The sequence below is a fragment of the Channa argus genome, chromosome 13, assembly GCF_033026475.1.
Source record: "Channa argus isolate prfri chromosome 13, Channa argus male v1.0, whole genome shotgun sequence".
NCBI lineage: Eukaryota > Metazoa > Chordata > Actinopteri > Anabantiformes > Channidae > Channa > Channa argus.
In genome coordinates, this window is record NC_090209.1 from 7,870,357 (window position 1) to 7,897,503 (window position 27,147).

Here is a 27,147-nt window from a genome sequence, read left to right on the forward strand (position 1 = left end):
CAGGAGCTGATGATGGTGATTTGCGAAGTAGCCAGTATTATAAATGTACACATCAGCTCATTTTCATAGATCCGCAGCAAACGTCACAAGCTGCTCTTCCTGGAAAACAGCTTGTTTCACACCGCTTGTGACACTGGTGTCAACAAATAGTCCTTGCGTACAAACTGACAGATGCTTATATCAACCCATGAAATATTTGGTGCAAATATGATTTTGTGGCACCAGTTCTCTGCCTTGGCATTTGTTAAAGTCACTCAAAGTCCTAAAAGGAGAAACTATATGCGCTGTCTTCTCTAGCGCCACCAGCTGGTTAGTTCTTCAGTGCTATGGCACATTCATGGTTCCCACACAGTGAAGCCTGTGAGCTTCATCTCATTCCCTACAGCTCCCACAAGATTAGTATGGAAGTTGGAACTTTTCTGTTCTTCTCGCGGTGAATTGAAATAACTTCGGGGATGTCTCACTTTTTATCTATCACAGGATGCAACTGTAACTTTTGTTATGTGTGATTGCGCACGTTTGTTCAGTTGTACATCATTAGCCAATGTTTATGCATATTAAGTAAATGACTCATGCTTAATCATTATAACTGCCGTGTTTAATTTGCATACGAAATAACAATAGATTTATTTTGGGGGTTACGCCCACGTGGCTGCTGTTGCTCCATTGGCCACGCAGCTACCTGTCGGGAAAGTCACTGGTTCACCTGCCGCAGTCATTTCCCAGTTGTTCAGTCAGTCACTTCCCGTCGCGTCGCGTTTATTTCCAGCAGCAGCAGCAGCAGCAGCACTGCACCTGCTGAGGGGCAGCGACGTGCACAGAGGCCATGGACTGAGATCTGCAGACAACTCCGTTTGTTTTATTCACCCAGCTGTGAGATTTCACACAGCCTTCTTGTCTCTTAACATCTCCGGTGAGTTATTTATAAATCATTCACTTGGAAACCAGTGTTTGTGTCAAGTTTTAGTCATGTAAACAGAAGAGTCACAAATTATATTGAAAAAGTTTAGTTAGTTCTTGTTTAGACCAGAGTGCGTGTGAACCATCAGGTCAGGGGGGAAAAAAACTGTGACTTCCTGCATACAAGCTTTTATTTTTTCCTGTAGTTAATGAAGTTTTATGAGTGACTGACTGTGTTTGCACAGATATAGTGAGAACCATGTTACCCATCAACAGTTTGGTTTCAGGTTGAGGGGAGCTGAAGAGAAATGAAAGGAGAAGTGAAATATCATATTGTCCCACGCACTACAAGCATCCCTAATGTTTTCATGCTCTTTGAAAGCTTTTTTTTTATTTTCCAAAGATGACACATTGCTCTAAAGTGTTTCATGACTAACAAATTTGGTGGCTTAGCTTTTCAGGGAGGGAATGTACAAATATTTGCACAAACGTCAATAATGGTGATTTCGGTGGGACCAGCTGCCAAGCTAAACATTAATCTAATATTTCTGTTCACTCCAGCAGGTTGTGATTTGCACAACCTGGTTTTCACCATGGAACTTTTGTTTACTGGTAATCATTAAACCAGTTCTCTGACTGGCTGCCCTTGAACACATTTTTCACATTTTTTTTTTTTTTTTTTTACCCTTCAGTCAGTCTTCATATCCTGTAACTGATGATTTCTTTATTTCTCACATACCACTAAACTGTGATCATTTTAAATATCTGGAAGTTTCTTTTTAGTGACATGGTTTTACCCTCTGTGCTGTAATTCAGGTGCACCGCCCAGGCACATAAGAGCGTTCTTTACGAGTTCTCTTAAAGAAGTGGAAGCAAGCAAAGTGACATTCCTTTCACTATTGAATCCTGACTCAGCTGTGGGTGTAGTGAGCTTCCCACTGCTGCCCTGCAGGTTAGTTGTCTTGTTCAGGTTTAAGAGGTGTTGGCTAATGAAGCCTGGACATTTGTCTCTTGTTCTGCTGATGTGAATGCACTAATGAGAGGGAGAGAGAGTAATTAGCAGCTATTAATAGCGTTCTCTGGGAGGCTCGCGGGTGCTTTGTCAACCAGGTTTTATTTACAGAAAACATATGTGAATGTAGTTTGCTGGGGATCAGGGTTTTTTTTTTTTTCCAGCTGATCTTGCTGCCTTTATGTTCATCTTGGGGTTTGACTGCAGAAATCTTCCTCATACCAGAAGCTTGTAACCTGAGTTATTAAACCTATTAACGTCTTAAAGCTTCACTAATTTATTACTTGCTCATTATGTGTCTAGTTTGCTCAGTACGTCTATATGATATGATATGGAATTAAAGTTCCCGCTGTCATCCCTATATAAAAATGTGTCTCTATTTCTAGTTGAAAAAAATGAAGACATCATTTGGAGGACTTTACAGTTCAGATCATGTCATCTGGGCCAGTTCTAGAGGAGCAGGTTGACCTAGTCAATAGCTTTTGTAGCCAGAGCAACCAGATGACATGAACTGAAAAGTCCTGCAGATGAGGTCATCTGGAGGAAATGTAAAGCTAAAAGCAAAGAGAGATTTTATTAAAAGAATGAGAGAGGAAGTGTAATACTATTCTTGTAGATGTAGAAGGCAAACTAAAGCAAAAGTTATAAAGTTATAAATTGGAAAGGTTGCATTTTAAAATGTTTTCCATGAATTAAGCCTCTTCGTTTTAAGGGGACCAAAACCCGAAGAGGATGGGAACAACTGCTCTAGAAAAAAATTTACCAATTGGAGGAAATCCAATTTTCAGGAGATTTTATTGCCATTTATTCTCAAGATAAATGGGGCTTTCAAAATGCAGAGCCTGTGAATGTGAATTTTCCAAACTTAAATAATTCAGTGAACTAGTTTCAGAAACCCTCTTCACACAGCCAGAAATAAAATTCGGGTGGAAAAATCTAAAATGTATTTATTAATTTTAGTCTAAAAGCAGTCATGTAAAGGTCACTGCACTAATGAATAGTTTTGTCTTCTTTATCTGCCGTTTTCAAAACTCTTCTTTTCAACTTTGTTAAGCTACAGTCATTAAATGTACAAACAGTCCGTTAGAAAAAGCATCAGCAGCTGCTCCCGTGTTTCTAGTATCACACTTAATTCAAATTTAGACTTTTCTTGTACTGTCAATGGGACACTTTGTCAGGGAATAGGTGCCTGTGCCTTGGTCATCCTTAGAGGAAATTCATGCCCCAGAACATGTAATGATAACTTGCAGCTTTCGTGTAGTTTTCTGCCTAAAAACTGCACGTTATAGTGGACGCAAATTTGCAGATGGTGCCACTGACTCATACATGGAAACTTTCAGTCTGTTGCGCTTACATGTTTAATCAAATGTTCTCTGAGATAAGAGAATAATAAAATTTGCTTCCCTCTGGTTCCACGAACACACCTGAACCTGATTGTGCAGCTGTGGCTCCAGTATGTGATGAATAGTTCACATATCAGGCTGTAAGTCTTTTGTGCTGGGTTACGGCATATTGCATTTGAGTGACCTACTTAAATAAAAGCCACTAGAGTTTGAACTTGTGTTGATCAAGTATTATCTCCATTTCTGAACCATTGCTCATTGCTGGTGGTGTTTGCTGCTGGTACCTAATAAATCACTTTTAAGTACTAGAAATGAAAAGTAAAGGGGTAAAAAAACAACAACTTTTAATTTAATGAGGAAGCAGGAATAATCACTTTAGATTTTGATTGGCGTGCTTTTCTCAGGTCTGACCTGTTGCTAGTAATATACAAAGGATGATTGGCAGGAAACGCAAGTAAATAGGGCAGTGGTGCCACATACCACAGCGTATCAACTGTCTTAACACAGTCTATAGATAATTAAAGGTATGTCTTCCTGTGTTCACAAACAGAAACCAGCCGTTCTCTTGTCTGCTGAATTGTAGTGACTGAAATTTTTATCATGTTCTCCATCTAATTGAAATCAACAATGCTAGACTAAATCCCAGAAACAGTGCAGGTCAATGGCACTTCAATATTCTCAAAAGGTCACACAGTTGCATAAATACTTCTCTAAAACAATCTGAAGTGGATTTATTGTCGTATTGTTAGCTACTGCATACTGAGCTCTAGAGGAACTGTAAAGATTGTTCACAGCGAATAGCTTAATATAAAGATGTGATTAATTTTATCTCTGGCTGTGTCTTAAATGTTATATAAATAAAATGTTTACCAATTCCCTAATGAATTTATTTAATGACTCGATTAGCATAACTGGATATGTTTAATACATCACAGTGACTGCGACAGGACATTTGGCATCTTCAAATGCTTCTTGTTCCCTTAATAAGAGAGTTATGAGGATCATTTACCTATCAGCTTTCGTTTGTGGCATTTATCATTCGTGCTAATGAAAATATTTGACATTAATAGTTGTTGGATTTATTTATTTTTACTCACTAATCTTTTGACCGGGTTTAGCCTCAAACTATGACTTCCTCTCATTGTGCGTACCATTCGATAAACTGTGCCACGTGTATTAATGTCATTATGATTTTCTCCTCGACTCTTTCACAGTCGTCCTCACACTGAGCATTGGTGAGGCAGCTCAGGTCCTGCCCTCATCGTCTTCCTTGTGCAATGCCGAAGAGTGACACTTGGCCAGGCGGCGTTGCCATGGAATCCTTGAGCAATATGGACAGTGCTGGGAGCTGCGACAGTGTGATCAGCATGAACTCGACCTGTGTGAGTGCCGCTGTAAATCTCCTCCATTTCAATCATCTTTCCCAGTGATTCATTAACCTCCATACGTTTAAAACACAACACACATAGTTGCCTCTGGCCTCTGGCACTAGAGTGACATGGAAAAAAAATAAAGAACTGGGATTTGTGCATCAGGTTACATGGACTTAAAGTCAGGTGATAAGAGGAAGTGATTCTTTGGTCAGATACTGTCACATTTCTTCAAAGAGAGGCCTTCAGGGGTTCTGAGTCAGAGCTGTAAATTTCTTTAAAGGTAACCAGAGAGAAGAAGTCACAGTAATTAAATAATTTTGACAGATCAGTATAAAAGAAAGATACTGAAGAGCAGGACAGAAGCAGGGAGTCTTTGCTTTGCAGCAGTTTGAACGTGACACAACTCTGACCTTTTGTTCCAGTCCTGGCTCCCTTGACTTTGTTTAGGGTTAAATAGAGGACAGAGATTTCTAAAGAGTTGAGAAAATCTGTGAAAGTGCAATTGTTTGGGGTTTAGTTTTTTTAAATATGTAATATGTTACGGAGTGCAGAGTGAAGACAGCATGGAGCACTTATCTGCAGCAGAGCGGGAATGTCTGATGTATTTGGAGGAAACCATTGAGGCACTGGAGGTGCAGGACGACAGCGGTTTATCCAACGATGAGGCAGATTCCGCATTTCTGGGAGAAAAGCTGGGCGGCACGAAAGTAAATGGTATGCTCATTGAAATGTTATTGTTGCTTGAATTTCTGAAATGCTTATGTGTAATTCCTGAATAGTTTTTTGTAATCACTAGTCAATGTTGTTCTGGCCTGATTATTTTAGGGAATGTGTTTCATTAGTTCTGTTCTGTGCAGTTTCTTAGTTGGTTGTGAGTTTTATACCTGCAAATAACACCACTAGTTTGTCACTGCTCACGATTCTTATCTTTCTCAGACATTTCCAGTGCTCAGTCTGAGATGGGAAGAGCTCGTGTTCCGAATCCCATCTCTGAATCGCAGGTCTCTACTGTTTCAGCAGCAAATGGCAAAGACGGCACCGTGACATCTTTGGATCCCCTGTCTAAATCCAAACTCATAGCCAGTGAACCAGGTTCTGCTGGTAAAGTCCCCCTGGCTCAGACTAAGGCGCTGTATGTATCCATGGATGCAGATGGTAAACCTAAGATTGTCACAAGTCCCATGATCAGCCCAGGTATGCCCATTGTGTCCTCTGAAGAAGATGTGGATCTGATCCCTCCTCCCTCAGACTTCATGGATGAGCCACGCCCTCCAGTACAAACGGAGAAAGTAAAATATCAGCCTCCATCTGCTGGAATATCCAGTCAAAAGCCTGGAGCACCTATTGACTTGGAGCAGCTACGCCAGAGGGCCTCTGTAAAGAAAACTCCAACAAGCTCCTCTGTGACCCAGGAAAGTCCAAACAAGCCCCAACCTGAGGAGTCACTGAGTCTGAGTCATAGAACTATGATCTCTTGTCCTCTGATGGACACTTTTCCTGAGACAGTTGAGCCCAGAAGTCCACCTACTGTGGCCCCTAAGCCCAAAAAGCTTCCTGCCAACATTATTCTGAAGTCAAACAAGGGATCAGCTGGCTCAGATGGTTGTGCAGGACATTCTGTCCCCACTAACAATGACCGTGGGTTGTTGGACCATCAGAGAATCCACAAAGAGGCTCTCCGAAAGTTGGGCCTGCTTAAAAGCGATGAATCGGATTCAGGTCCTGCCCTGAGTCCTAAAAATTCTAGAAGGTCATGGCCGGCTCCTCACTCTCCAGTCAGCCCAGCAGCTCTACATACACCTCCCTTGACTCCATCTAGCATTTGTGTCAACAGCCACTCTCCTCCCCATGTCACTCCACAGTATCCTTCTGCTCTGTCATCATCAGTTAATTCCACAGCTCCTGCAGTCCAGTCCAGTCCTGATATTCTTGCAGCACCTGCTGCTTTCAGTGACACTATCGAACCTCTACCATCAGATAACAAACTTTCTGTTGTGAAAGATGCTACAGAAGCCAAAGTAAATGCATATGTGAATACACCTCCTCCTACCCCTCCTGCCTTGACCAAGCACTTAACCCCAGCTAAGGTCACAGGTGTCAAATCAGCCACCCTGGAGCGCTCTGGACTGGGACTAAGCAGCTATATGGCTGTTCAAGACTTCAGTGAGGCCTGTTTGAGTGCCAGCGGGGAGGAGAACCCCAGTCAGCTGCGTAACAATCGCCCACGCCCAGCTTCTCTAGGGAGTAGGAAGGAATTTTCAAGCGCTCATGGAGAGGGATTCCAGGCAGGTCTTGCCACCAGCAGAGAGTCCCTGCCTGCCAAAACTTCCTTCCAGCATGCAGGAAACTCTCAGAAGCTGCCTCGATCACAAGGCATCAGCGTGCTGATTTGCCCTCGTGCTGAAAATGAAGAGGACCGTCGCAAGGCCCTGAGGAAGCTAGGGCTGCTCAGGGACTAATGCATCGCTGCCACATCTTACACCTCATCTTACTGCAGTGAACTCACTTCAGATTCTTTATTATATACAGTAATGAGTAATTCATTTTCAAAGATGTTACAGAGGCCAAAGTAAATGCAGTAAACAGTAATTAATGAAGACATTACAAACTATTTGGGAAGCAGCTTTACCACATATTTATATATTTTCCATTTTAACGCATTAAGCTATTATAACAAGAGGCTGCTTCATGTGACTCATAACAGAGACTGTAATGCTCACATTTCCATCTCCTTGTTACCTATATTGTAAAGCCTTGTGTACAGCATTTTGTTTCTCATTCAACTAATCAAGAGTTTTTCAGGGATGCTAGGCCCTGACTGTTGCTATGATTTTTGTTAAATTAAACACGGTTACTTCTGAAAGACAACAACAAGTCATATGATATCTATCTGGTGATCTACAGGCATAAACCGTAGTCTTCTTTGACATTAAACTTGGAGACTCCATTGTGAGGCTCGTTTCTCTCGGTTCTCTTTTTAGATACTGATAATGAATAGTCCCAGTTGTTTATGCTTTGACTTCCTAAAATGTTTGGAGTTTTCAGTTTTCATGTCTAGTCTGGCTCTAACCACAATAACTTTATAAACAACCACTGGCTTATATTCAAATGTGAGCTGAACTCTATTGAACCTGCAATATTTGCTCAGTGCAAATAGCATCATATTCAGAGTTTGTTGACTAAATGAATAAAAATGTATAAAGTAGGTCATGCATTGCAAGAACATGGCTTACCGTAAACTCAAAGCACATAGTCGGTAGAAGCTGTGATAAGAATTTGAATCATGTTGTTTGCAGGCTTGTGTAGTGACACATGTCAGCACCCATGTAGCAGCTACATGTAGTGTCACTGTAGATTAGTCACATGAGCTCATTAAACAGCTTTTTATCACAAGAAGTGTAATAAGTGTTTAATTGTACACTGTCACTGTTCACGTGCAATAACCTTTCTAGAGACAATGTCCTTAGTGTTGCGCTGTTGAAACCTGGGGCCTCCGTGTACCATGTCACATCGCAAACTTAGGCAGCAGTTCTCTGGCTGAGCTTCAGCTCCTGTATCTGGTGCGATAGTGAAAGAACTAGTGTAACCAGTTTTTTTTTTTCACCTACAGGTTTAACCTTTAAGCAACACCTCTGCTGCTTGTGGTAGCACATTTACAAGCTGAAGGGCTTCCTGTGAAATATTTTATCACTCCTGAAGGCTTTTAGGGATTCAGTGGTTTGTCCTTTCCTGTAATTTTCAGTTAAGGTTGCCAGCGGCTGTGAAAGGTACGCTCAATTTAAATGAAATGTCTCGAGCTGTTCACACCAGGTTAGCCGTTGAAGAATTGAATTTGTAGATTACGCAGCAGATGCTTTTTGGACTGCACCATGATTTTATTTAGATGGTGGAGCAGCATTGTGTGTCCAAACTTTAGTCCATTCCTCTTCTCTTTTATTGTTTATATAAATCTGCTCCTACGGTGGGTGTGTCACCTCTAAATAACCTGCATCGGTGCCATTTCATGATTCACATACTACACACCTTCTTGTTCTCTTTAGTCTCTTTGTTGTCTCACACCCTAGATTTTTTTTCTTGGTATGCATTTCACCCTAATCTAGTTTGCATGTTGTTATCTCAAAGCCGAATATTTTCCTGTGCCGCTGTCGATTTTGTTTGTTGTTTTTTTTAACAAATTTTTTCATAAGCAACTATTCTATGGATTGTTATCAGTCGGAGCAACATTTTACCAAGAGCCAAGTGGGGAAAAAAAGACGTTAAATATTGTTTTGAATATTTTGGTTTAAAGATAAAAGTGTGCATGTATAATTTAATAAACACAGTTCACTACTGGATACTAACACTATTCACTAATAGACAGTGTTGAGCTCTCAAGACACAAGAATCAGTTGTTTGTGTCGTTATTTAGTATTAGTGTATTTTAATGCAAATATTCTCTTTTGCCGTAAGCCAGGAGAAGAAGCAGCAGCTATGTGCTATCACACCAACAAAGACTGCTTTGTGCTTCTCGGAGACATGTCGGTATGTTAGTTACCTTTCCTTTGCACCTGCCCTGATTGTTGTCCAGATGCCAGCAGGCCTGACTGACTTGGACTCGGAGACAGATTGACACTTTTGCTGTTACTGTCAAATGCATCATAGATCTGCTGCTGTGAATAACATACCATAACCGTCTGCATTTCATCACTCACACTGTCCATCTACTTGAGTGTTAGCACGCTCTGTCATAAACCCATTTCGGAAAATTTGGAACCCTTTGCAAAAACATCTGCAAAACATAATTTAATATCAATTGTTTTGCTGTAAATTAAAGTAACAAATGTTGCATTTTGTTGTTATTTGAAAAACATGCTCAAAAAAGTTGCAATAAGGGCAACCAAATATGAACAGTTTTGCAATGTATTAAAAACTAATGAACTAATGCAATGCAAGTGCAATAGCAGCAGGTCAGCATCATGATCGGGTATAAAAAAAGCATCGCAGAGAATCTTAGTCTTTCAGAGGAAAAGGTGGTGTAGTGTTCAACACTGTGCAAAAACAAATGTCTGTTCCATGACTTGATAATAAAGGTGTATGGCTCCTGCGTCCTCAAAGCTACACATCAGAGAGACCCCCTGGTTTGTCAGCAAAGTCAGCATTTTGACACTGTGGGGGTGGATTTGTGCACATGACATGGGTAGCGTGCACAACTGTGAAGGTACCATGAATGTTGAACAATATACAAAGGTTTTGGGTTTAAGCCTTGCTTTAAGCCTTGCTTATTTCAGCCACACAATACCAAACCACATTCTGCCCAACAACATGGCTCCATAGTGAAAGAGTCTGTGTGCTAAACTGGCCTGGCAGCACTCCAGACCTGTCACCCATTGAAAACACTGGCTGCATTATGAGGCAAAAATATGACAGACAAGCCCCTAATTCTTGAGCACACAAGCATGAATGAAAAACACCTTGCTCCCAGAACTAAAGCAATCGACTCGCTCAGTTCCCAAACACTTACAGAGTGTTGTTAAAGAAAGAGGTGATGCAACACAGTGGCAAACATGCCTCTGTCCCAACGAATTCAAACTAAATTAGGAATTATTTTTTAAATAACAATAAAATTTCTCACCCTGAATATATGATATGCTGTCTTTTTATTATTTTCAAAGGTTGGTTTTCAAAGGATTTGCAAATCATTGCATTCTGTTCTATTTATATTTTACAGTGTCCCAGCTTTTATAGAACAATGGATTCAGTGGCAGCTTGAAGCTAAAGTGAAGCTAGTTCCTCACTCCCATCTTCACAGACTTTGAATGATAATTAGTTTTTTATCCCTGTCCCTGATGAAAATAAAGAAAACGACTGGCCTGCTGACGACAAGATGAACAAACTGAGATAATATTTCCATATAAATTCTTTTTTAGATGTATATATCTGGGTTTTGTTTATGTTTGCACTGATAAGAATTGTGATTCTCTTCACATTTTTAGAACCGTGGTGCCACAACCGGCAAGTCCATTCACTAGTCCAAGCAAAAACCAAGGTAAATGCTCAACCCATTGCCAACAGAATCCTGTAGTGTTTTTTTTTTTTTTATCCCAACAAGAATCTGGACCAAATCTAGAGCATATTAAAAGACTTTCGTGATTTGTGTGTAAGGGCAAATATGAGTCAATATTTGCTTCAGATAATACATGTACAGTGAATGTTGTCACAGCCCTTTGGTCTGAACTGCGACACAGTTAAGTGTGCAACATTAAGTCACAGGTTGTTTGTTTATGTCTTCAGCACTGATTCTGCCCTTTGAAAACATTTTATTTTTATGTTATGCACTGGGATCCACTGTTGTTGTATTTTGCCTTGTGTAGTAGACAGTAATATAAAATATTATGTACAGTAACCAAGATGAGGTTCATGATGTTAAGTAGCTTAGAATTTTTATTTAGAGTCTCCTATAGTTGGCTCATAGTGACATTGCTCTACAGGAGCCTTTTGTTTGTTCTGTAATAATGAACTCTCTTTGCAGACAGTGATACAACAAAAACATGAAGGCCTGAGCGAGCAACTTCAGTGGGAGTTCGGACCATTTGAAAAGTATTTTTCAAGTTTTTGATACCAGCTTGCCCTCTGTGAAAGATCATCCTCTAGATTTGTTCAACACTTTAGGTAGCAATGCTCTTACATTTCTGTCCTATTTGTGATAAAAAAAAAAAAAAATTCAAATCCTTTCAAGTTTGAGATGTGTTGGGATGAACAGGATGATAAAACACAGGTGTTCATTCAGGTGACTGCAAACATGGGGTAGTCCTGGAGGGGCGATCTAATGACAAGTTAAATGTGAGGAAACACTGGTAATCCAGGCTGCTTGGGCCATTGCATCACTCCAAGCAGTGAAAAGAAGAAAAGAAATGTGGACTACAGTGAGCTTAAGATGTTAGATTTCCCTTCAAACCACTCAGTGGTAAATATAAACCACCCAGCCTTCCCTGACTTCAACCCTGTCTCAAAAGTCAAGTCTGTGCCACAAAACAACAAAGTCATTGAAGCTTGTTGATGGCTACCAAAACGGTGTGTTACAGGAAAGGTTCCTAAGGGACATTTCACTAGTATTAGATGTGCTGTGTGTATAGCTTGAAACCTGTGTTGATGTTAGTTTATTTGATTTTAGGGCTTTCTAAGTAAAAAAAAAAAAACATTCTTGGGTTTTTTATTTATTGAAAATGTTTGTTGGGTAATAAATCTGCCTCAGCTAAAGAAAAATGATAAAAGAAAATGTTTTAAAGACCAATATTGTCGTGACTGTAATATCCATGATGATTGTATGGAAATACACTGTTGCCCATAAAGTTGCAATAAAATATTTTTTACTTCTTCACATTAAATTATTACAATGTTATTTATTCTTGATAGATAAAATGTGTATCTCCTCACAACTCTATTGATCAATCTCTTCCAAACACAATTAACCTTTGCAAAAAAGAGGAATGTGTCTGGTAACAAATTTATTCCAATTTTATGGGCAACAGTGTATTTACATTTTGAAATATCAAACATTGTAATTAGTAGGTCTTGAAGTATTCCTGAACACAAACCTCTTGTGTAGCAGTGTCCAGATATTGACATACATAAAACAAAACAAAAAATTTCATGGAATATTTTGTTGGCAGAAATTCAAACTGTGTCATAGAAACATCATATCTCTAAATTCTAATTGTATCAATGTGACACAAATTCAGATATAAGACATGTAAGTTTTGACATGCGATAATGCTGTGATCAGAGTATCCATTCCAGATTTTATAACATATTGGTCATATTAAAAATACCTGATCAATCTAAGGATATTTTAAGCAGTGTCCTTAATACTAATAACCTCCTCGCTTACTGAATAGAAGAGAAAGAATAAAGTAGACGGGATGTAGTTTTTGTGGGTTTGTCTGGGCTGCTGCCATCACTAAAACCCTCATTGAAAGAGAAAGGACTTTATGATAAAATGGGTTTATAAGTCAGAGTATAATTTCCCAACATAAAGTATAAAACTGTTTTCAGACTGTGAGGTGGGCCTTTTCAGGGGGGAGGAAGAATGATAAGTGGAAGTTAACGTTGTTTGGCCTGCTCATCACTGCAGTCAGCAGTTAAGGCAGCAATAGATTGTGACGCACAACTCATGGACACACTTCAGGTGCTGCAAAACCCCTGTGCTCCTCAGAATCATAACTTAGAACACAGACATCTGTTCATCTTTAACTTTGAGGAAACCATTATGTCCTATGTCCATCACTAATACATTTCCATAAATCTGCTTAGACATCATAGAAAGCGTCGCTCCTCCTAATTCAAGATCTTGCCTACTCATCCAGTTTTTGGTTATTAGAAGGATGCCAGTTTTGCCTGAATGTGTTCCCACAGTGTCTGACTCAGACCCAAACCACTAGCACGCAGAAACATCTGTACCACTAGAGGGCAGCCCAGATCCATGTTTGTGTACCAGGATGATCACAGATGCCATAAGCAGACTGTTCCCCACTGTGGCTGCAGGCTCATAAGGCTGGCATGAGACGCACATTTTTCATATTGCATGCAGATAAAGGCAAATAGGATACTACTATAATAGATATTATAACTCACATAGGTCCAAAAAATTGTGGAAAGTGGTACATTATACTGTTTTCTCAGAGTTGTTGAAGTGGGAAACAGATGTGGTTTGTTTGCATACTTTTAATGTTTCCCTAAAGATGATTCAATTATGAAGCTTGCAAAACTTGTTTCAATGTCATATTTGAATCATACAGAATCATGACTGCAGTTTTAAAAAGGCTATAAATGAGGGTTAGAGTACTTATGCTGTAATTTCATAAATAGCTGAAATAGATTTTAATATCCAAACAAAAGGTGGAAAAGACAAACAAGCCATTTTTCTTTTGAAATTCGTTTGCATTAGCAGGTCGTCCTCTGCCAAAAAAGCCAAGTAATGAAGAATCATCCAAAATCTTTAATTCAGTTTGCATTTAATTTACTTACTGTTTCAAATTATTGTGGAAGCTCGGTCATTCCAGATGTTTACAGGTTTAGGGATTTTGCCTCTGCAATGATGAAATTTGCTTCATTAATTAAAATAAATTTAGTTCAGTTCTGTCAATCCCTGAAACATAAACTGAATTAGTAGGAGAGAAAAGACCTGTTGCTTCAAGATTCTTTATTTTATGCACAGTCCTTTATTCAATTAACCCAAAGATGGATTTAATTTTACATTTCTTTTTTTATTTTTCACTCCTCAAAACGTTAGCGTTGGCCTGCTGGGTCGGGCTGACTCTCAGAGCTCAGTGTGGTCTTGAGCTACAGTTTTTTTTTTTATCTTTCCTTACAAAATCGCTTTATCTTGTTCCACACAGAGGAAGTGATTCAGGTCAGAGTATTAGCAAAGAATGTGAGAACCGAATGTGGGTGATTTTCTGGAAGTTTTTACTCATCCAAAGTGTCACAATGTCCGTTAAACACTTGTGCTGACCTTGCAGTGAGTTATGCTTGTTTGAATGAAACCTGGAGTTTGTTGTTTCTCTTGTAGGGGTTGTAATAAAATGTGTATAATCTTGTATGATCTGACACACATACAGCATGAGCTGAACCTCCACACAGCTCCTTGGAGGCCTTCCCTAGTGTTTGAGAAGGCAGGCGTAGCTGCTGCACATCAGGCTAGACAGTGAGCTCATGGGACTTCCCCACCGTCCTAGTCCCATTCTGTTCTTACCTACTTACATACTGTCTGTCTCACAGAGGCCGTCGAAAGCCTTGTCCCTTCCTCTAGATAGGAGTTGATCACGGAGGCTACGTGGCAGAGAGCCACTGCTGAGTGTGCTGGGGTTCAAGCGTGCCCGGCCCAGTTCTGTGTCATCAAAGGAGTTTATGTAAATATATGGGTATTACCTCTCTCTTCTCTGTGTGCGTGTGCAGAAATTGGCAGCAGATATTGCTATAAAGTTTTGTTGCATGATGATGACGAATAGTCGATGATGATATGGGCTCATCAGTAAGGATTACACTTAAGATCTTAACAGGACAAAGTCTCCCTTTCTGTCACAGTTGAGTCCACTTGATTGAGTCCATGTCTTGTCTACCTCTTTGTTGCAGCCGTAATAAGACTCGGGTAACATGACCAACCATAATCCAGCCAGTGGTAAATGTCCTTGATGGTTAAAACACATATTATGTTACAAATGCAACATAATATCAGTCCCTAATGTGCCACTTTGTTCTATTTATGATGTTTCAAACGTGAAATCTGAGGGTATTTAACTATGTGGGACGCTGTTGTTTCTTTCAAACACGATAACTTTATTTCTGTTTTGATTCTCTCTCTCTTGCTCTCTTGCTCCTTTTTAGTGCCAGTGACTGAGGCTGTGGTCAGGAGGCATTCCTGGGGCAAGCCCACAGCCTTCGCTGGGATGCCTGTACTAAAGTGTGGAACTCGGCAAGCCACTCCGCTCCCCTGTGGTGCTGGCATGGTGAGGACCAAGAGATCCTGCTGGGCCTGCGGTGGTGTTAGTAACCTTGCATATGAAGTTCCTGCAGAGAAGGAAAGGAAGGGAAGGAAGATGAAAAGATTCAGAGTTCGGAGCATATTTTTATACATAAATCTTTCAGACAACTGGGAAAACATAAATGTCGAACTGGAAGGAGGTGAATGAAGAGCTGAGGTGTCGTGTCCCTGTGTATGACCATCTGGAGGAGAACATTAGGTTCTCTGCAGGGCTTCTACCGTCTCACTTCATTAGCATGCAGTATAGTACAGCGGTGGCTTCCACAGATGCCTCCCAACATACATCTTGCATTTATCTTACAGCAACAGCTGCTTGAGCATTGTCTGACTTTGACTTTTCCAAGTCAAAATTAACAGTAGGTTGTTCCAACTCTGTCTAAATGAACTGGTTGCCACTTCTACTTGCTGCCTGATGTATAAGAAAGGGAAAATGTGAAGTTGCAAAGCATCAGTGGTAAAGTGGGGACAATTGTGGCAGTTAAATGTGGCCTATCTCTGACAATCATGGATTTTCCATATAGATCCAAACAGTAAAATGTTTTTTAACATTTCAAAAGCAAAAGTTACAGTTGTGTTTGCCTTTACATTCTGTGTCCAAAATCGAAAGCAGTGGTATTTATCACATGCAAAACAAGTCATGACAGTTTGTGGCCAGCTACTCTGCAGCAAATCACATGGACATGTTGCACAAAAACTCCCCGTCTCTATGAAAACAGTTTAATATAGTCTCATTTGCCTTATTACCTATGATCTAAGATCCTCGCTGCTCTCTCAACACCTTCCACACTCTCCCATTCCTCTTTATCCGGTGTGTAGCCAAAATCCGTTTCATGACGAGCATCATAAATTAAACATTGGCTTGGTTTCCCCAGTGTGTCTGTTGGTGTAAAAATAGCTTGGTATGGTGCACAGTGTGATGCCCGTGCACAGCCCCCTGTCTTTAATGAAGTGTTGCCATGAGAAGTGTGCTGATCCTCCAGTGTGACTTGTACTCACGCTCTGTGGCAACCGTGTTCTGACTTTCTCAGACTCCCCGAGTGACTCTGAGCTCATTTGGTTATACAAGTGCTCGCAATTACCCAGAGATTTGGACACAGGGACACGGGATATTTCCATATCCCTGACGGATGTTATTTTAATTACACTGAACTGCTTGACTTTGCAGTGTGGATTTACATGTTTTTTTACTTTGTCTGTGGATGTGAATGGGGGGATTCTCAGAAGGTTATTCTGTTGTACTGAATCTCTTATTTATTGAGGCCTCTAGTCCCTGCCAAAACATGGGGTAGCATGGGAAACCATATTAAATTACACTGTTTGTGAAATTTGTGCCTTTGAAACTAAGGCAGTTCTTTAAAGTGCAGGTAATTACAAAATTCTGATAAGATACAAGATAATGAAAAATAATCGTCTCTCCTCCTTTTCTGGCATTCTGCCATTTCATATTGCGTGTGGTTTCTATTCTGTGCATCTTCTGAAGAAAGTAGGGAAAGTTGTTATCTCCAATCAGCCTCATTCTGGGACCCTAATTATATTTGATTGAAAAAAAAAATTACACATGGGAGCAGGCGGGATAATTATAGCGTAGAATCTGCCCCTACTTTGAAAAGCAAACATAAATGCATCAACACAGCTGATTAATTTAGGTGATAATGCAGGATGAGATAACAGGTGTGGGGATACAGATGCTTTTCCTCTGCAGGATGCTTCCTGAAAACAAATGTTTTATATGTCATAGGGGATGAAATGTGGCACAGTAGCTCAGTGGGTTTTGCTGCTGGTAATGTGAGAAGTCTGTTTTTATTCATGTAAATCCTCCAGCCTCATTCCTCCTCAGGTCTTGGGGGTAATGGTGTGCACATAGTGACCTGTGATCAGTGATATGCAAGGATGGTTGGGAGTGAGATGCATCTTTCACCCTATTCAACACCCCCAACTCTTAGCATGTTGATGATGTTTCCTCTTTATTTGTTTTAGGAAACTGCTCGCACAAATTCTTTTTACAAAATGCATCGAATTGTAGCTGAGTAAATCACCATATTTCTGATTTTTGACATCGTGCAGGGATTTAGTAATTCTAAGCCAGGTGCAAAACTGAAAGAGGGAAATGTGGCAGCTGACTTAAATCTCCTGCAGGGAAAAACCCCAATACTCAGCACTGATGAACGAATAATGTGGTGTTGGAACCAGATGACACAAAATATAATTTGTTTCCAGGTTTTCTTGTTTTTGGTGCCTTTACCAGATGACTATCATAAAGCTTTCATGAATGTTCCAGTAAAGAATTACTGTTATTTATCATACCTGAGGAAGTGATTTATCTGTAATTTGAACAGTGTAGTTTATTCATTGAACAGAGTAACCAATATCTTCATGTGCATATTGTTATACTTGAATTTCAGTTCTCCAGACTTTACAGGAATTGCGTATAGAGCCAGAATGTAGATGATAAATGAGAAAATCATTTGAGATATTAAATGATATTACATTTTTAAAATTTCCCATTTTCAAATTTCCCATTTCAAAGTTTTGCAATTTAGGGCTTAACAGTGCCAGGTAAACTTTTCAGTGGACTGACGTTTTGAGATGTGATAAAAAAATATTTGAATCTTATTTTTCCTCAAATTAAATAACTGGAAAGTGTCTTGATTTGGTTTTTTTATTGTCAGTCCCTGTGAGGTAAAGCAGACATCATAACAACAATGTTGCATTCTTGGTCCAATGAAAACAGGCGTGTATTGCTGTTACTCGGTCTGGATGAGACCTTGGCTCACACAGGCTGCTGGAGAACAAAATGCAATCTCCCGGCTATTACTTTTTCCATCTGAGTCATTTATAAATCCATCCACCCTCTTGTCCCCCATTTCAGCCACTGCCTTTGGCACGCTGGCGTGACGGGCCAATTTCTGATATTTATTTTATTTTATTTTTTTTGTGGGTGTCCTTTTTGCACAGGTCGTACCTGCCAGATGAGCGCACGAGCCCGGCCACCAGTGCACGTGGTAACCCGGGTCCACCTTGAGCTCAGCCAGCACCTGTGTGGAGACATTCCTGCAGAACTAACAAGGAAACGGTGAGAGCCAGTCCGAGCAGACAAGGAGCCGTGGAGGAATCCGGAGAGCGACGCGGACGCTTCTTCTTCTCTCCTCCCCCTTCAGTCCCCGCCGCTCCACTCCATCTCTGCCTTCCCCCCCCATCTCTCTCTCTCTCTCTCTCTCTCTCTCTCTCTCTCCCCCTTTCTTAAATTGACATTGGTCTGGCTCGAACCATGATAATAGAAAAGCCTTCCTCCGCTCCGCGTTGTCGGGCTGTCCTCAACTCCGCACACTTGAAACTCCAATAAGCAGGCGTAAAGACGGAGGAAAAAAAAAAGGATCGCTCAGTATCCTGTCAGCGGGTGCTCAGAGGGAATAACAAGAGACCTTTATACCACACACACCCGTGTATGTGCTCTTGCGCATCGTAGATCTCAGAAAGTGCTCGTGTTCAACTAGAGGGAAAGTTAACATGTATATGCACGCTTTGATACGCGCGAGCCTTGGATTTGTTGGTTTCTGCTTGGTCGCCTTTGTCCAACAGTCAGCTTCAGGAAGTAAATCCACTCAAGGTAAGTTTACACCTCATTTTGCTCATCGTAGCTGGTAACGCAGCTTCTGGCTAAACTGTCACTGTTCGATGATTAATTAATTGATTTGGGCTTTTGAACGCGTTTGGAAAAATGACACTTGGGGAAAAAAACCCATCTAGCTCTTGTTAAAATAAATGGAACTTGAATTTGTGGGAGTACTTTGAAATGTGGAGGGCAACGATGAAGTTTTTAGTGACTTTGATCAATCAATTCTTCTCTGCTTAATTCAAACAGGCGCCTTCTGTTGATTCAGTGCCTAATTTTGCAATCACTTAATTGCTTTTTTGCCAGTGTGCTCAGTACTTTATCTTTGTGCAGACTTGCCAAGACGGAAAGAAAAAGAAGCATAATGAGGCTTAAATTAAGTTTCACTGAAAGTTTGCTGGTGTCAGGATAAAGCCCTTGTCTTTGAACTTCAAACAGCATCAGCAGTGTGAACAGTTATGTTTCATAGCTAGTCCTGCAGGTAATTGTAGTGAGACTGCTAAGAGGTATTTGTCACAGTCCAGACAAGTATTTGACACTAGGCTGTAACACACACATGAAGGAGTCTCTGTCTGTCAGACACTGCAGCTACAGTAGAATGTCCTGCTGGCTGCCCTCTTGCTCTCTTGTCTGCCGAGAAATTATTCACACCGGTCAAGGGCAGCCTGAATCAAAACTCTGGCTCCCCTAACAGGAACGTGACAGACACGGTGTTAGAAGCTCTACTCCTGATGAACACAGCCTTCTCTTCCAGCTTTTCATCACTTAATTTTCTCACAATACAAATGCCAAGTCGGAGCTGCCAGAAGTATCTGCATGCAAAGACACATCACGGTTTCTGTGCGAGTGTTGATTGTGGTTGGTGATGTTTCGCACACACAAAAAAGACATCTCTCTGGCGGTCGACAAGACAAGAAGAGAAAGGGGGTGGGTGACTATTTTTGCATCCTGGGTGGTCTGCCCCCACTTGTGGGAAAACTCAATATTTACATTTTGCAATTAGAACTACTTTTTTCTCGCTTTATTTTCCACAACATCGATTACACACTTCCTTGTATAGTGGAATGCTGCCGTTTGAGAGTGGGTCTATAATGGCATGCACCTGTTTGTTGGCCACTGAGGGAAATGCTACAGATGACCACTCGATTCTCCTCCAGTTCCTGTTTATCAGTGCAAAGCAAGCAGCTCTGCAGTGACACATTATCTGTGTTTGGATCTGAAGTTATTTGTGAGCATATTTTGTGCCTAACTGAAACTACATATTGTGTTTGATGTTGGTGGCAACTCTGTGGCACTGAGAAGTCTGCAAGCTGGGAACAATTTAGAAAATCGCAGAAGCGGGGAGATTAACAATGACATAAAAAAAAAAATGCACAATTTGTCAGCCCAATATTTATTCAACGCAGATGTTGCAGACAAGAGTCTTTGTCTTTCATCAATGTCAGCCTAATCATGGCACTGTGTTTCAGGCGTCAGTCATTACTCTAGGAAAAAAAAAAAAAAAGTGCACGAGCAGAGGAATGAGGGAGGGGAGATTTGAGGATGTGGTGGAGAGAATGACAAAGAAAGGAAAAATGAGGCAGAGGAAGCAGGAGAGATTAAGGGTTCAGAGACAGACGGTGACAGAGGAGGATTCTTAGTGAGCAGGCAGCAATAAGCCAGAAAAAGAGAAGAGGGGAACCACCAACGTCATGGCAAATCACTTTCCCTCGAGCAGGACTCAGGAGCTCTTCGCTAATGTAGCAGCACCAAGGCAACGGTTGGTGCGGGGCTGACATGCTGCTGTAGCTGCCTGTGTTGGTGTAACCTCTGCTCCGGAGCCTGGGGGTCTAAAGACACAGGGCCGCCTGAGCGGGCCCTCGGGCCTGGACTCACTGTGGGAACCGAGCAGCCTTGGCAGTATGAGGCCCGTGTGATGGGGAGGCTTACCTAGAGATGTTGCCCGATGCCCTTCTGGAGATGCAAGGGAAAAAGAAATTCCCTTGCCGCCCAGCCACGACCCCCAACACTTAACTCACCACTTTCCTTTTTTACACAACTCTTGCTTTGTTTGCTTTGTCCTCGCTTCCTTTCCTTTGCACTTAATGAAGTAGCTCTGCTTCTTCTCTGTCAGCCATAAGAAACAACTGCATTACATTCAGTGTGTCAGAAAGCTCTCTGTCAGTCGCTGTGCTATTTTTATATATTTTTGCAACAAACAAGATGTGCACGACACCCCTCTGCCCCCTTCACTGCTTTCTCCAGTCCTGTCCAGCCCACTTTTGGTGAGTTGGTAGACAGCTGGATATGCTTGCACGTCCGTGTGAGCCTGCAAGTGTCAGTGTATGTGTGTGTGCATTAATAGGACAACCAGAGTGTGTATGAGTAGTATATGTGGTCATTTGGATAATTATTTGAATCTGTATGCAAAGCCGCACAAACCATGAACCATTTAAGTAGGTCTTTTATTTCTGCATATCCCTGTGGCCTTGAACTTCTCTCAACAGAAAGAATGAGGTGGGAGGTGGGAGGGGGGGGTGAAAAAGAGACACACAGACAGGCTCTGGCACTGTCTTCTATGAACATGTCCAGTCATCTGACTTCAGCAGTTTGACACCACTTTGGCATTAGTCTTTCGCCACCTTCACTCTTGTTTCTCAGGTTGTGTGATTTCTGCACTGCCACAGAGTCCTGACAGGCTCCTGCAGTGCTATTTGTTGAGCTGTTACACTTATCCCCTCAGAGACCGGATGGGCTTTAAAACAAGCAGGCGCAAAAGTCCCTGTTTGTCTGCCAGGGTGCTGGAGCACAATTTTTGGCTAGGTAATTTTTTATACCCGGCAAAGGGAAGATGTATTCAGGTCAACTGGGAAATAAGATCTGTTCGGTCCTTATCAGTATTCTCTGTGGCTTTCAGATGCACATTACGGATCAGGGCATTGGGCTTTGGATCACGTATTGACTAAAGTGACATGTCACCTTTTAATTCTTAGGATCTGCTTCTCACTATGTAATTCGAATTAAAGCAAATGAGCTCCTAACACCCCGCCCCCCCCTTTTTTTTTTTTTTTTTAAATACTCAAACAAAAAAAAGTACTCTCCTGTGATGGTTGGAGCCGAGCTTGTCTCACTCTGTCTTCTCCCTCTCTGCAGTAGGCATGCGGTGTCAGACAGTTGTGTTCCCGTTCTGATCATAGTGACTGAGGCAGCTTGAGCCTCAGGGTAGCCCTCGGTCACTTGCTGATGAGTGGGTGGAGGGGATCAATCCAGCTTCACTTTACCACTCGGCAGACACACTCAGAAAGCATCTGCCTGACAAGTGGTGCTCCAGTACCACTGTACATGTTGTTACAGAGCAGCCGAGCTAGCACAGCGATTATCATCTTGGCATTACTTGAGTGGTGAAAACACTTGATAACAATTCTGTCCAGGAGCAAAGCGGAATGACTCACGAAGATGATTTTGATCTGTGGGTGTGTGTGGGTATGCTGCATGAGGCCAAGTGAACATGCATAACTGTGATGAGTAATTTTAGACTGGATGTTAATGATTGCACTTAGCAGACAGAAGGGCTTTCACTTCTCAAAATGAGGCTCTGTGATAGCTGGAGTGTAATGGTTCAGGTTTATTGTGGCTAGTTTCTTAATTCTCTTGCTGGAGTGTGGCCAAGCTGCTGCTTGATAATAACGTGTTTAGTTTAGGTTTAGGGCAGGCAGCCTGCAGCTACATACTGATTGAGAGCCATGTTTACAGGTACACGTAAAGTCGGAGCTGCCTGTCGTGAGCAAGTGAGCTGTGACCCAAGGCAATTGGGTTGCTCACTTTCATGCTGGCCACTGGAATGTAAAGTGATGATATTTTCCTCTCTGCAACAGTGTCAGCAATTTGGCCTCAAGAAATCTGACTTCTACACTTAAGGTTTCTAAATGAGAATTTTGATGAGTGCACCTGCCAAACGATTAATATTTTATTAATCTATTTCCCCTGGCCTTTATTTATTTATTTTCTTTAACAACAGCTACACATTTGATATATAGATTTTCCTAGTTTCTCTTTACTGTGGTGGTACAGGATTAAGTTTTGTAGCCACACCTCTATTGAGAAAAGTAAGAATTTATCACATAAAATGTTTCTAATAATTTTAAAGTGGTAGTTCAACAAAATAGCAAAGCTCAGGAATAGGAATCCTAACACATGACTGGAAACTATCTTGACTCTATCAAATTGTTCCAGCACCTAGCAGCACCTTAAATCACTAATTAACACATAATATTTTGTTTCATTAATTCATTAACCTTCAAGGATCTGTCTCGGTTGCTTGGTAACAGCTTAGAGCCAAGAAACGGCGCGCTACACAAATATAGTGTGTGTGTGTGTTTGTGTGTATATAATATATATCTCCCTTTTGTTTTTAACACTTTGGTGCAGATTAAACACCAAAGTTATCATGATTTAATAAGCAACAGAGCCACATGTCTCCTGTTTTTTTTGCTAAACTAACCAGCTACAGGCCGGGGCTTCATAGTTAACAGATAAATGCAAGGTGTTATCACACTTGTCATCTAACTCCTTTTATCATCCCCATGCATATGCATGTACTGAATTTGAACCATTACTCTGCTATGAACATTTTGAATCTACCACATATGAGGTGACAGCCAAACAAAACCGTAACCTATGGACACTGCAGATTCCCTGTCGTTCCCCAGAGGAACCCATCAGCTGTGAAGATCCCTCCATCATGTAACCTTTTCTCCCACCCTGTAGCAGGAAATCACTTTATCAGCAGCTAGCGGGGCCCTTGTGACCACTATTTGTCACCTCATTTATAATGGTTGCAGGGCTGACAAATCTGTAGATGTCAGGTGCAGCACAGGAAGGGGGAAAATGTAGTTTAAATCACCCAAAATTTCCCAAGATAACCAGGACAAGTGCTTTGTATGCAGCACATGTCCAGAGGTAAAGAACATGCAGACATGGAGCTTGTTTATTTATCAAGACTTTAATCTGAAAAGTATGTTCCAAAGAAGGCCTGCGATACTTCTCTCAACTGTGGCATTGTGGTTCGAATTAGAAAACTCTCTCCCCTGCTCCCTTTCCCTCTCACCCTGTCAAAGGCCTTTGTCCTTTGTGCAGATGCGGCACTGTGCTGACAACATCCCCGATGGTTTCGGGGGAGGATGGAGTCAGCGTTGACGGCACTCTGACCCCACAGTCTTAGACTCACCTCTAGATCCCCTTTTATAAGTGCTGATGGAACCTCAATGCTGTCTATCTCTTGGCCAACTGCAGTGGCTCTTATAGTTCATTAATTCCCACACACATGCACACATACTACCACAGAGCCCATATTTGTTTTTCTGTTCTAACACTCACTGATTGGGATCCAGGAGAAGATATCAAAGGGACTGTCATCTCAGTATCTGTACTTTCTTGAGCTTGTGGCTGAATCTACGCCATGCTTCCTCCTCTTTCGGCCTCTTCTCCACTCCCTCCTTTGACCTCTTGGCTGAATAATGGGGCTACGTTGCTCTTTCAGAGTTAGGGGGGGGTGTCAGTGAGGGACATCATTAGGCTGGTCTGCAGTGGTCAGCGTTGTCGGTGGGGGTTGGGGGTCAGAGAGAGCCTTGTTTACAGACTGTGTGTGTTTACATTCCTGATGGTGAGCGCCAGCTTTAGAGACTGCTAGAAGTGAAAGGAAATGCTCTTATTCTGCTTAGTAATGGAAAAATCCAACCCAATACATCAGGGAATCCAGATGAAAAAAGCCAAGTTATTTATTTGGTGAATTCTGACCGTTGCATTCTGGGTAGAAAGAGAGATGACTTCACTGATGAATTTAAGACTTCCTCAATGGACAGAGGCATAGGAAGAGCTCCAAAATCTAACAAGAAACTCAAAGTTTTACAGTCAGAAAAATCAGAAAACACCACAATATTTGAATTAGATGAAATTTTCTGCATTTGTTTAAATTGACCAAATAATAATTACTTGATGGTTAAAGATTTTTTTGTTTCATTTTATAAAATAATAAGCACCGCATGATTTGCAGCATAATATGGTGTGTGTTATTCACATTTAGACTAGGGACTTAATTGGCATAGGTGCATTTAAAAGAAATCAAACTTTTCGGCCAGAAAGAGAAGAAAAGCTGGCAGGACTTTTAAAAGTTTTTTAAATTTGTATTGTTTCACATTGCATTTACTGAAAAGTAAAAACTTGTTGTGTCTATACTGTAGAGGATTAGATCTAAACTGAGGGCTGCCGATCAGTACAGAACAATGCAATTGCCACCCAATTATTTAAAAAAAGATTGGCAAAGCCAACAGTAGATTGATTCACAGTGGTTCCATCTAAAATTCCTTTAAAAATCCCATGTCTTAATGCAGATCAGCTAACACTGATTGATTGAGAAGCCACTAAAAACTTATTTGTGTTTGTATGTCTGTGTAATTTTTTTTGCATGGAGTAATTGTGTCTTCTCTCAAAATTTACATGAAGCACATATGTAGTCTGTTCTGACCTCTAATGCCAGTTTCACAGCTTACACAGAGAACCATTCACTTTATACAGGAAACAACTAAAAATATCACACTTGTGCTGTAATTGCCACGTTGCCATCTTTATAGTTAGTACTGTATCTAGGTAAAGTAACCACCAATGAATTTAATTGCTGTGTGCAGAGGGGAGAGTGTCATGTCAGTTAGCCCTGGTTGTATAAATATAAGGTATACAGCTGGACTAAGTGCCACCCTTCCCACATATAAAATATGCTGCATGAGGCCAAGAAGTCATTAACATTGAAGGACACATGCCAAGAAGGGTGAAAAACCCCTGGAACGGTACAAATGAATTTCTTGTCACTTCATGTCCTAATGGGAAACAAGTTATGCTCAATTATTCAGTGTGGTATGTGTTAGACCTCCACCACTTAGTGTGTGTCATGTCAGCCTCTCTCTGCACTCTCTTAGTATTACTCTATGATTCACTTAATTACTGTAATAAGTGTTTTCCTTCTGGAGGTGGTCCGGAGGTCTGTGAGTCATAGTCTATTAAGGCCACACATGCTAAAGGAAAGGCTAGAACCAGATGCTCGGTCTATGATCAAAATCAAAGCGAATGGCCATTATTCCCACAGCTTGAGCCTGAGCAGAACATCAAGATGTTTCATGAATGATGTTACTCTGCAGCCTCATCGCTGTCTGTTACATTGGAAAGCACAGTCGTTATATAAATGTTCATGAAGACAATATAAGATTGAAAAAGCAGATACTAAGGTTTTTTTTTTTTGTCTGTTGTCTCAAGTTAGTCAAAATAATTAGTCCAAAATGTGTTCAGTTTTTAAAATTCTAACACATACGTAGGTTTGTGAGTGTTTTTTGTAAAAATTTGCAAAATTAAGTAATGAGTCAATTAACTAATGGAACTTTTACTGTGCAGCAGATAATTTATTTTGTACAGAAATATAGATAAAGTCATTTTTTAAGTGCTGCCAAAGCTCTCAGATTATTTTGATTTGAAGAAGATTATTATGGCAGATTAATTGATTAGTTACAGTCCTTATTAAAATTAAAGAGCTACTCTAGTGATTTAGTATTGAACATCTACAAAGCTGCAGGGCACATAAGAAATAGATTAAAATGGTTTAAAAAGTTTTTTGCCGAACAGATGCATGGGTCAAACTTATTCAAAAGAAATTAAACTAAAAAGGAAAGAAAACAACTGATAAGCGCTTTCAGACAACATGGCTTTAAATTGAAACACAGGTTTTCTGTCTAGTGTTTCACAAACCGAGCTAAGATTACTCTGATTACATTGTCAGGTTTATTTTTCTACACTTTTTTTTTTTTTTTTACATTTTAGAACATTCCCTCCAAGATTTTATGCAGATGCTTTCATAAACTGAACAACAACTCTCATGACAAGTAAATTTGATTTAATGTCTAAAATTACTGGACCATATCCTTAAGGAATCAAAGACTCTTACACATAAATAATAGATAATATGTAGTAAAAAGGAAGTTGTGGGTATAGGTATTAACAAGGTAAACACACATTAATTTGACACATTTAATGTGTTTCATCACATTACCAGGACATTGTTCTCCTGAAACTCAACTTGTATGTTCCTATCTTGTTGCCCTCAAATTAATCTGAGGCTTCAGCATTGGTGGACTTAAGCAGGGAGGGATGCATGGTTTTGAAGTTGTGATCACAGTTTCTGAAAGCACAGGATCAGTCAGTGGTCATGATTCATAAACATTTGGAGTGTGTGAAGGATGAGTGTAAATATCCCGAATGGAAGCAGTTGATATTTTTATTCACGGCTTTTTAGAGCCTTGCTACACAGCCAACAGTGTGTCCCTTCATTAGTTGAAGGGGAATCTGGCTGGGGGAGGGGGGTAAGA

At 40.7% G+C, this 27,147-nt stretch overlaps 2 protein-coding genes across 4 annotated transcripts in view; both read left to right on the forward strand.

The window, feature by feature from the left end:
- The first annotated feature begins 700 nt into the window (after positions 1-700).
- Positions 701-11,992, forward strand: LOC137139966 (specifically androgen-regulated gene protein). 2 transcript variants are annotated; one of them, XM_067527932.1, is made up of 5 exons: positions 701-913; positions 1,717-1,852; positions 4,470-4,637; positions 5,180-5,342; positions 5,565-11,992. In XM_067527932.1, exons 3-5 carry the CDS (start codon positions 4,533-4,535, stop codon positions 7,085-7,087), a joined length of 1,791 nt encoding a protein of 596 aa, XP_067384033.1. In that variant the 5' UTR covers positions 701-913; positions 1,717-1,852; positions 4,470-4,532; the 3' UTR covers positions 7,088-11,992. The 2 variants fall into 2 exon arrangements, with proteins under 2 accessions (XP_067384033.1, XP_067384035.1); XM_067527934.1 differs by lacking the exon at positions 1,717-1,852.
- Positions 11,993-18,367: 6,375 nt separating this feature from the next.
- Positions 18,368-27,147, forward strand: part of scube3 (signal peptide, CUB domain, EGF-like 3) — a 64,414-nt gene continuing 55,634 nt past the window's right edge. For both annotated transcript variants that reach the window (XM_067526616.1, XM_067526617.1), the window contains exon 1: positions 18,368-18,754. In XM_067526616.1, coding sequence (XP_067382717.1) covers positions 18,655-18,754 — 100 coding nt within the window. In that variant the 5' untranslated portion in view covers positions 18,368-18,654. The remainder of the gene's footprint in view (positions 18,755-27,147) is intronic.

Bases quoted from the DNA above. Each gene is read 5' to 3' on its own strand.
- LOC137139966 (XM_067527932.1), top strand. From the start codon at position 4,533: ATGCCGAAGAGTGACACTTGGCCAGGCGGCGTTGCCATGGAATCCTTG. The intron at 4,638-5,179 runs GTGAGTGCCGCT...TACGGAGTGCAG, and splicing joins TCAGCATGAACTCGACCTGT to AGTGAAGACAGCATGGAGCA. The intron at 5,343-5,564 runs GTATGCTCATTG...TATCTTTCTCAG, and splicing joins GGGCGGCACGAAAGTAAATG to ACATTTCCAGTGCTCAGTCT.